At 49.4% G+C, this 11,185-nt stretch overlaps 1 protein-coding gene across 1 annotated transcript; it reads left to right on the forward strand.

Annotated features, from left to right (window-relative positions):
- The first annotated feature begins 2,405 nt into the window (after positions 1-2,405).
- On the forward strand, positions 2,406-6,360 carry LOC125517182 (CASP-like protein 2C4). Its single transcript, XM_048682365.1, has 3 exons — positions 2,406-2,737; positions 2,819-2,966; positions 5,799-6,360. The coding sequence occupies exons 1-3, from the start codon at positions 2,559-2,561 to the stop codon at positions 6,117-6,119; spliced, it is 648 nt and encodes a 215-aa protein (XP_048538322.1). The 5' UTR covers positions 2,406-2,558; the 3' UTR covers positions 6,120-6,360.
- Positions 6,361-11,185: the final 4,825 nt, after the last annotated feature.

Genomic DNA, 11,185 nt, shown 5'->3' on the forward strand with positions numbered 1-11,185 from the left:
GCAGTACTTGAGTCTGCACCGCATGACACGTTGTTGAGGCGGCCTAGCCACATAGTGGGGCGGCGGCGCCGCCCATGGCTGCTGTCCAGGTGCCGCCCACGGTTGCTGCACAAGCACCGGTGCCTGCTTGCAAGGAGCAATGCCGACCACACCGGGCTGCGGCGGCCTAAGTCCGTTGCCGCGCCCCGCAACAGCAGGTGCGGGTGCCTGTGCAACCGGCCGGGGTGCCGGCGGCCTAGGATCGGAGCCTCCGCCACGACCCGCCGACCCTGTAGCCTGCGTCATCCCGACAGCCATCTTGGACTTCTGAACCGGCGGAGCACCACCACCTCGCCCCTGTCGGCGCATTCCCGGCAACAACCTGCGTTTTCTGCCCAGTCATAGCAACACCACCTCGACTAGCCATTGCCGCGAGGGGGGGGGATGCGTGCTGCGCGTCCTGCACCGCACGCCGCGAAGCCTAGCACCGCACAACGCCGTGTAACCCTAGGAGGCGGCGCTGAACAGTCTTGCGATCGATTCACGATCTGGAGCATGCACGGGCCGTAGCACCGAACCGATGTGGAGTCCGTGATAACCTGGGCCTCATACCCAGTTATCCCCGACCCACTCTGATTCGTCCTAAGCTGGGCTTCCTTCCTCTTCATAGACCGGGCCCAATTCGCCTCAGCCGCATCTGGTCCACCAGCGCCGATCAGGGAATTCAAACGCTGGAGGCGCGCGTGGCGGATCTCAGCCGGCCGGCTGGCCGCCGCCGCCGGCCGTTTCTTTTTTCTTTCTCTCGACCATCTTCCAAGCACCCGCTTCAAAATAATCGAAAAGTTTGGAAAGACATACCTTGGGTAGAGGACCGCGCCATGGTTGGATCGCCGATGCCGCCGTGCGACGATGGACAACACGGCGAACTTGTCCTACCTTGTTAGTTTTGAGTTTATTATTCGATGCTCATGAATTCTAGCTTCCAGTTTTTCCGTCTGTCTTTCTTCGGTTTGCTGTCTGAAAATCTGCCAATCGCAATCAAACCGTGCCTCTAGATCTGTGAGATCACGATATAAAAGAGCCGTAGGACAATCCCATATAGGATCAAGATGGCATAAAATCATTGGGTGTGTCTAGGGCACATCTAGATGTGCTTTAGTTATTGCACATCTAAGTGAGTGAATTAAGCATAGAGAAAAAGAGAAAAAAGAAAAAGAAAATATCTACACGAATCTCAACATAAGATCAATGACATGGGACTTAGATGTGCAATACTTATAACACATCTAGATGTGCTTTAACAAAACTGAAAATCATTTTCAATACTGTTGGCGGCGGTATCAATAGCAAAATTTACCATGCAGAATATGTTATGACGTGGCAGAGAATAAAAGAGTCGGGAGAGCTCACTTGTATGCTCATATGCCAACAAGCCAAGTATAAACTCTTGATGAAAAGATATACTACCTCCATCCGGCATTACTTGACGCTGAAACAACAGTTTTTCAAGTAATTTCAAACGGAGGTACTATGTTTTTTTTCTGCCTATAGCTCAACTTAAGATACACGTGATCCCTTAGAGTAATCATGTGGTGCATTATTGGCTGATGACAAAGACACTAGTACCCATAATCAAGCTCACAATTTGTTGGACATTCTCTAGGGCCTCTCCCAATGCTCCATCTTGTACAGGTGCTAAACCTTTTATGTAGGCAAAAAATCTGATGTGGCAAGTTATTTAAGAGGAGAGAGATGAGTGTGGTGACCCCAGAAAAAAACAATGCTAAGCGCGTGAACCTAGACAAAACATTTAAAGGAAGAAAGCTCACCAATACATGAAGAGGTTTAGTTACTAAATCATTAAATGAAGCAAACTTAGCAATCATAAGGCCCCTCCCAATGCTCCATCTTGTACAGGTGCTAAGGTTGCCAACTAAGCAAAAAATATGATGTGGCATGCTAGTTAAGAAGAAAAAGAGTAGTATGGTGACCCCAGAAAGAAATGACGCTAAGCACGTGTACCTAGGTGGAAGCACAATTCTGAGTCTACAACGAATTAAATGCATAAAGCTTAGCACCTTTACATTGTAGACTTGAGTTGCTAAGGCATTTAATATGCTTAGCACCTCATCTAAGCACCTTTGCGTTTGGGGAGGTCTAAGCTAAGGTCTAAGCTAAGCACCTATACATTGGAGAGTAGAGTTGTTAAATTATTTAATGTACTTAGCACCTCGGCAGTCTAAGCCATGAAATTTTATAAAGCTGCCCATGGGCCATAAGTATACGTGTAAGTTATAGCGAAGCCCATGAAATTCAACACGATTTGGTGAGAATTTTAAATCCACAACGCTCACGTACTTTCAAGTGTTTTGCACCGCCACAGCCCCATTGATGGGAACCGAATGCATCCGTGATATAAGTACGCGCGCTGGCCCAACGCTCTCCGCGCGCGCGCGGGACCAACGCCCACTACTCCGCGATCGTACGCCTCCGGCTCCACAAAGCTCTCCTCAAACCGTTGGCCAGGCAGCTCGGCTCCGCCACCGCGCTCCGCAGCGAGGCCGTGCGAGCCGGGCGACATGGGCGCGGTGGCGAGGCTGCAGGCGGCGGTGGCGTCGGGCAGGGCGGAGAGCCTCCTCCGGGGCGCGTGCGCGGCGGCGGCGGCGGCGTCGGCGCTGCTCCTGGGCCTGAGCGCGCAGACCAAGACGGTGCTCTTCGTCCGGAAGAAGGCCGTGCCCAAGGACGTCGAGGCCCTCTGGTACGTCCATGTTCGGTCACAGATGTACGACTAAGCTTTCACAACGATCCTGATCGGATGCTCGCCGTGTGTGCCAACCAGGGTGCTGATCGTGGCGGCGGCCGTGGCCGCGGGGTACCACGCGGCGCGGCTCCTCAAGCGGCTCTGCTCCGGCGGCCGCTTCGCCGGCGGCGACGACGGCCGGGGCTGCGCCAGGGCGGTCGCGTGGGCGTGTTTCCTCCTCGACAAGGTAACCAAACCAACCAACCGATTAATCCCCGCCGAATTGATTTTGCTTCCGCGAAACACACAGCGGCAACCTGTAGCTTCATCAACTAGTTAGCTAGACCGGATCACCGGAGAGTCGTGGTGAGCGCAGGAAGGAAGGAGGAAACAGGCCGGACGCGTGCGCGCGCTCGGCGCCCAACCGTTTCCCATTAATACGCATCCAGTGGAATCATCGTGAGCCGCCGGCTACAGCGACGCGCGGGTGCGCGCGTCGCGCGTGGGCACTGCGCGGTCGCTTTTCGCCACGGCTAGGTAGCAGCAGCGGGAGGACGGTAATGGCGGGTGTGGATTTTTCCGGCTGTCGTTTTTGATCGGACAGCCGAGCCGTTTTTGATCGGACAGCCGAGCCTTATAGCCAATTAAGGCCTCGCCTCCTTCGTTTTCCCTGTCGACCGCCGTTCCATTCCCGCCGCATTTCCTCTAGTACATTTCCTTTTATCGGTTAGGAAAGTGAACTGAGCCGAGACAGCCTTGCTTTCAAGTTCCTAATTCTATCCTATCCTTGGGACATGGTTTTTCGATTTCTGATGAATCACGCCTACTGAACTGTTTCCCTGTGAAGCTCACGTCTTAGAAGATAATAATCCGGCACGTCATGTCGGCACTGAACATGTGTCGCTGAGTCGCCATATATAATTCCGTACTACAGTACATCGTTTGATGGAGATAAAGGTTCATAACTCATGCGGTTGCAACCGTAACGGGGTCGTTCCTCAAACTTAACTCCCGACGCGTAACAAGAATCTTGATGGACTGATGGCCGCACTGCCAACGGCAACAGCAAAATACATTGAGAGCAACTTCAGTAGACTAGTCATGTTGGCCCAATCGGCAAAATAATCATCAATATAAATTAAGGGCAACTACCAGAGCTGTCGTCCCGTTCTCGGTCGCCTTTTGTAGCATGCTCCATATACCACCCGCGATTTGTAATTCTAGCCCTCATCAAAGAGGAGGCGACACTTTGGATCGCCACCGGTGCTAAGAAGTTAAATTCAATCATGCCGGGAGAGTAGTCCCTTTGTAAGGCGATGTTGTAATCCCTCAAACTCTTTCTTCTCTCTTAATTAATATGTGAGGCAAATCTTTTGCCTCCTTTAAAAAAAATACCACCCACAAGACTTCGTATTTGGAGGATAGGGCGTTGGAATGGAGCGGCCTCCATCCGTCAACTGATCATGCTTGAGGGTAGTTTCAGCTCCCTCCTCGTCCTCCCGCATGACCCATCTCTTCATCCTGCCAATGTCACGGACTGCAGAAGATGCCATGGCACCACAGACTGCCCATGTCCATTAGTGTTACGTTTTCAACCATATTTTCCCGCCATCCGCCATTCTTTTCGGGCGACCCGCCGTCCACGGCTATAAAAAGACTGTCGCCATGGACTTAGAGCTCAGAAGCTCCAGTTCCCGTATCGATGGCTGAATAGCTCTTACCCTGCAGCCCACAACCTCCATTTCCCTCTCATCATCCCCATGCCGCTTCCTTGTCCGAGTTGCGTGCCACTTTCAAGGAGAAAGAGTGGAACGAGGCGGCGGCAGAGAAGGAGGTCAACCTCATCGCCCAGGAGGACGGAGGAGGCCACGAAGGAGGATTCCGCCGTCGATGACTGGTCGGATTAGAATACGAAAACAGACGCCATCAAGTTCGACTCGCAGTGTGGCTATGAGTTGAGCCCTCTCTCCTGCGTCTGGCGCTTCATTATAAGGGGAAGCAGACAGACTTGGCGGGGAAGAGGGAGCGCGTAGAGGGTGCTCATTCAACATGAACATGGTGATATTTATCGAGACGGGTCACGACCTATTGGGCATCCCTCCACTTGAAAATGCCGCCCCCAACCTCGATGACGACAGGTAGGAGCGTGATGAAGACGAGGTCCCTGGACCGGCACACCGCCATGCGTAGACGATGAGGCGAGTTGTCACGTATGCATGTGCTTCGTGCACTACATTCACGATGGTCATGGTGGGTAGCAACTAGTGCTTCTTCCAAGACGTAAGAAGTTATCAATTTCGTACAAAAATCCCATTGAAATACATTACAACCCACTCTGTTAAGAATGCATGGGGTGTAGATATTGACATGCATATGCAACCGAGAAAACATGATGGAATCGAAACATGGTGTGAAGGTAATTATTTTATAAAATGTTATGTGAGCAATTATGCAATTAGGAGGGTAACAAGTGCAAGATTAATTACAAGATGTATGGCCAGCTTTAAATTTTGATAAAGATCAACAATACTTGTGTTTAGTACTCCAAACGAATTTAAGAAATAAACATCAAACCGGAGATTTGAATCTGGTGGATTTCACGAGATTCGGTCGGCGTTTATCTTCGGCGGACCCACGTGGATCCGGTAGTTGTTCGTGTGTCTACCGGTTGAATCCTTCCAATCTAAACTTCTCTTCAATGACGGCGGTTGCTGTTTTTGTGCGCTTGTGCTATAGGGCTTTAGCACGACGCCTTCCTGACTGTCTACTACAACAAATTTTGCTCGGCTCCAGTGAAGAAGGGGCAATGGTGGGCTTGCATCAGGGCTTATAGTCGTCGCTAGGTGGTCTACGGATCTGGATGTGATTTTTATTGTTTTATTATTCGTTGCACTATCGTGATTGATGGTGAATATAAAGTTTTCTAAAAAAACAAAATAGAAATAAACATCGAACCGGCAACTAGGCGTGGTGTGACTTTTTTGGCACTTAAAATGGAGTTGTAAAAAAAAGGAAGTGTATTTTCTTTTTAGGGAAGGAAGTGTGTGTTGTTTGACACATGTATAATTCAACTTTGCAGGGGTGTGCGTACGTGGTGTTCGCGAGCGCCATCGCGGCGCTGCAAGCGTGCTTCGTGGCGCTGACGGGCGTAGAGCCCCTGCAGTGGAGCAGGCTCTGCAACATCTACACCCGCTTCTGCGTGCAGGGTGCCTTCGGCATGGTTTGCGGCCTCGCGGCCGCCGTCGGCATGGCCCTCCTCTCGGTCTTCTCCGCACGCGACCTCTTCCGGCTCTACTCGCCGGCTGGGCGCAGGCAGGCGCGGCTGAGATCGGAATCAAGTCAGACAGGCCTCATGATGAGTACAAATGAGATGGCCAGAGAAAGCGCGGGAGATGATTAGGTTCCTTCAGAAATTCTCATCGCCTTGCTATTAGTAGGTCGCGAGGTCTGACATTGCAACCTGCAAGATTATATAAATACAAAGTGAAGTTGGATCATTTTAGAACAGAGGAAGAAAATGAAGTGACGACTGTTTCTACGTATTCGTGATCATTTATACAGTCGTTTTTCTTTTCAGTGGGGTTTGGGGTTGTAAATAGGTACAAGACCAATTACGAATATTCAGAAAGGCATTTGCAGTCCTCGTGTCCCCTTCCAAAGAATGAGCATGAGGATGAAGCTCCAAGTTGCTTGTTTAGAGGCCAAATGTGATCCATTCCTACAGGTGATTGACCATTGGTGGTGGACAGATCCCTAGGCGTTGTGTCTCACCTTGTGGCTTGCATAACTCCACTAAAGATAATAATGGCCATTAGTTAGGGTCATCAGAAATTTCTTGAAATAATATTGCTTTGTTTATTGGGTTGCTAGTTCAACCAAGTGATGTGTGCCAAAGGGAGAGCACATCCATCCCATGGGCAAGCTTGTGCATGTATGTTCTGCACACGTAGCAACCCCAATTGGAAACACAATATTGATTCGCAAAAGAAAACTCAATTAAATGATTCTAGAGTAATTATTTTTCCTATCCATACAAAATGAATATCCTTTAGACATTTAGTGAAAAATAATTCGGTTTGGACCCTCCATTTAAGTGCAAGAAATTCATTCTCGTAATGTACTACTAGTAGTATTTTATGTAAGTAAAAGAACTGATGATTCTTAGTGTGGTGGGAAATTAGTGGATATTCAGTACACATGTTTTTTCTTCCAAAAATGTGCTTAACCGAGGTATGCACACGTTACAGCATCTATAACCAGGTACCCCCGAAACGACCTCAAATGTCCGGGCGGCCCATCTGGTCACTGACCAATAATGATTTTTTGACCCAGACGCCCTCCTCCCTCTCAAACGGGCCTCAAACGCCCGGGCTGACCAGAACCCCTCATATCCAGCCCAAATATGATGCGGATATGCGGGCGCCCGGGCGCATCTGCTACGTCAGCCTGGCCCACCCCGACCCCACAAATATCCCCACATCTGGAAAATCCTAGACAACGGTTAATCGAAATCCCTTCATTCCCGTCTCCGTCCACTCCACTTCCGATCCCCTCCCTCCGATCCGATGGCCGGCAACGGAACCAGTGGCAGATCCGATTGAGAATCCGAGAGGTTGAACATCGACGTGGAGGAGGTGGCCCTCTGCATCGCATTGTGGAGGTCGCTGCACGAGCAAGGCGGCCCCTGCAACGGCAGATCTTCTTCCTCAGCGTCCGTCGCCCGTCGACGTAGCACCGATGACGTTGCCGGCCCTTCCCGTCCGCCATGCAGCACCGACAACACCCCTTCGCTCCGCCAGGTATGCCGCCTGATACGTCCATTTTGCATCATGCTTTTATATCGATATTTATTGCATTATGGGTTGTTATTACACATTATGTCACAATACTTATGCCTATTCTCTATTATTTTACAAGGTTTACATGAAAAGGGAGAATGCCGGCAGCTGAAATTCTGGGCTGGAAAAGGAGCAAATATTAGAGGCCTATTCTACACAACTCCAAAAGTCATGAAACTCCACGAAAGTCAGTTTTGGAATATATAAAAAATATTGGGCGAATAAAGCACCAGAGGGGGGCCACCCACCATCCACGAGGGTGGGGGACGCGCACTATCTCCCTGGGCGCGCCCCCTGCCTCGTGGGCCCCATGGCAGGCCTCCGGTGCCCATCTTTGGCTATACGAAGTCTTTCACCCTGGAAAAAATCATAAGCAAGCTTGCGGGACGAAACACCGCCGCCATGAGGCGGAACCAATCTAGGGCTCCGGCGGAGCTATTCTGCCGGGGAAACATCCCTCCGGGAGGGGGAAATCATCATCGTCGTCATCACCATCGATCCTCTCATCGGAAGAGGGTCAATCTCCATCAACATCTTCACCAACACCATCTCCTCCCAGACCCTAGTTCATCTCTTGTATCCAATCTTTGTCTCAAAACCTCAGATTGGTACCTGTGAGTTGCTAGTAGTGTTGATTACTCCTTGTAGTTGATGCTAGTTTGTTTATTTGGTGGAAGATCATATGTTCAGATCCTTTATGCATATTAATACCCCTCTGATTATGAACACGAATATGGTTTGTGAGTAGTTATGTTTGTTCCTGAGGACATGGGAGAAGTCTTGCTATAAGTAGTCATGCGAATTTGGTATTCGTTCGATATTTTGATGAGATGTATGTTGTCTTTGTTGGGGAACGTAGCAGAAATTCAAAATTTTCCTACGTGTCACCAAGATCTATCTATGGAGAAACCAGCAACGAGGGGAAGGAGAGTGCATCTACATACCCTTGTAGATCGCTACGTGGAAGCGTTCAAGAGAAAGGGGTTGATGGAGTCGTACTCGTCGTGATCCAAATCACCGATGATCCTAGTGCCGAACGGACGGCACCTCCGTGTTCAACACACGTACAGCCCGATGACGTCTCCCATGCCTTGATCCAGCAAGGAGAGAGGGAGAGGTTGAGGAAGACTCCATCCAGCAGCAGCACAACGGCGTGGTGGTGGTGGAGGAGCGTGGTATTCCAGCAGGGCTTCGCCAAGCACCGCAAGAGACGAGGAGGGAGAGGGGTAGGGCTGCGCCAAGAAGGAGAGGAACTCGTGTGTGTTGGGCAGCCCCAACCTCAAGTATATATAGGGGGAGGGGAGGGGCTGCGCCCCCACCTAGGGTTCCCTCCCTAGGGGTGGCGGCAGCCCCCAGATCCCATCTGGGTGGCGGCCAGGTGGAGGGGAGAGGGAGGCGCACCAGGTATGGGCCCTAAGGCCCATCTGCCCTTAGGGTTTGCCCCCCTCCTCCCCTTAGGCGCCTTGGGCCCTTGTGGGGGGCGCACCAGCCCACCTGGGGCTGGTCCCCTCCCACACTTGGCCCATGCAGCCCTCCGGGGCTTGTGGCCCCACTTGGTGGACCTCCGGGACCCTCCCGGTGGTCCCGGTACGTTACCGATAAAACTTGAAACTTTTCCGGTGACCAAAACAGGACTTCCTATATATAAATATTTACCTCCAGACCATTCCGGAACTCCTCGTGACGTCCGGGATCTCATCCGGGACTCCGAACAACATTCAGTAACCACATACAAACTTCCTTTATAACCCTAGCGTCATCGAACCTTAAGTGTGTAGACCCTACGGGTTCGGGAACCATGCAGACATGACCGAGACGTTCTCCGGTCAATAACCAACAGCGGGATCTGGATACCCATGTTGGCTCCCACATGCTCCACGATGATCTCATCGGATGAACCACGATGTCAAGGACTTAATCAATCCCGTATACAATTCCCTTTGTCTAGCGGTACGATACTTGCCCGAGATTCGATCGTCGGTATCCCGATACCTTGTTCAATCTCGTTACCGGCAAGTCTCTTTACTCGTTCCGTAACACATCATCCCGTGATCAACTCCTTGATCATATTGTGCACATTATGATGATGTCCTACCGAGTGGGCCCAGAGATACCTCTCCGTTTACACGGACTGACAAATCCCAGTCTCGATTCGTGCCAACCCAACAGACACTTTTGGAGATACCTGTAGTGTACCTTTATAGCCACCCAGTTACGTTGTGACGTTTGGCACACCCAAAGCACTCCTACGGTATCCGGGAGTTGCACAATCTCATGGTCTAAGGAAATGATACTTGACATTAGAAAAGCTTTAGCATATGAACTACATGATCTTGTGCTAGGCTTAGGATTGGGTCTTGTCCATCACATCATTCTCCTAATGATGTGATCCCGTTATCAACGACATCCAATGTCCATGGTCAGGAAATCATAACCATCTATTGATCAACGAGCTAGTCAACTAGAGGCTTACTAGGGACATGGTGTTGTCTATGTATCCACACATGTATCTGAGTTTCCCATCAATACAATTCTAGCATGGATAATAAACGATTATCATGAACAAGGAAACATAATAATAACCAATTTATTATTGCCTCTAGGGCATATTTCCAACAGTCTCCCACTTGCACTAGAGTCAATAATCCAGTTCACATCGATATGTGATTAACACTCAAGGTCACATCCCCATGTGACTAACATCCAAAGAGTTCTGGGTTTGATCATGTTATGCTTGTGAGAGATGTTATAGTCAACGGGTCTGAATCTTTCAGATCCGCGTGTGCTTTACAAATCTCTATGTCATCTCCTAGATGCAGCTACCACGTTCTATTTGGAGCTATTCCAAATAACTGTTCTACTATACGAATCCAGTTTACTACTCAGAATAATCTGGATTAGTGTCAAAGTTTGCATCGGTGTAACCCTTTACGACGAACTCTTTTACCACCTCCATAATCGAGAAAATTCCTTAGTCCACTAGTTACTAAGGATAACTTTGACCGCTGTCCTGTGATCCATTCTTGGATCACTCTTGTACCCCTTGACCGACTCATGGCAAGGCACACTTCAGGTGCGGCACACAACATAGCATACTGTAGAGAGCCTATGACAAAAGTATAGGGGACGACCTTCGTCCTTCCTCTTTCTTCTGCCGTGGTCCAGCTTTAAGTCTTAACTTCATACCTTACAACTCAGGCAAGAACTCCTTCTTTGACTGATCCATCTTGAACACCTTCAAGATCATGTCAAGGTATGTGCTCATTTGAAAGTACCATTAAGCGTTTTGATCTATCCTTATAGATCTTGATGCTCAATACTCAAGTAGCCTAATCCAGGTTTCCATTGAAAAACACTTTTCAAATAACTCTGCATGCTTTCCAGAAATTCTACATCATTTCTGATCAACAATATGTTAACAACATATACTCATCGAAAATTCTATAGTGCTCCCACTCACTTCTTTGGAAATACAAGTTTCTCATAAACTTTGCATAAACCCAAAATCTTTGATCATCATCAAAGCGTATATTCCAACTCCGAGATGCTCACTCCAGTCCTTAGAAGGATTGCTGGAGCTTTGCATACTTGTTAGCATCTTTCAGGATTGACAAAACCTTCCGGTTGT

This window comes from Triticum urartu, chromosome 6 (genome assembly GCF_003073215.2).
Source record: "Triticum urartu cultivar G1812 chromosome 6, Tu2.1, whole genome shotgun sequence".
NCBI classification, from domain to species: Eukaryota; Viridiplantae; Streptophyta; class Magnoliopsida; order Poales; family Poaceae; genus Triticum; species Triticum urartu.

What these genes read in the sequence shown, in the direction of transcription:
- LOC125517182 (XM_048682365.1), top strand. Translation starts at nt 2,559, where the DNA reads ATGGGCGCGGTGGCGAGGCTGCAGGCGGCGGTGGCGTCGGGCAGGGCG. An exon ending in AAGGACGTCGAGGCCCTCTG is followed by an intron (nt 2,738 to 2,818) that starts GTACGTCCATGT and finishes TGTGCCAACCAG; the next exon opens with GGTGCTGATCGTGGCGGCGG. An exon ending in CGTGTTTCCTCCTCGACAAG is followed by an intron (nt 2,967 to 5,798) that starts GTAACCAAACCA and finishes TCAACTTTGCAG; the next exon opens with GGGTGTGCGTACGTGGTGTT.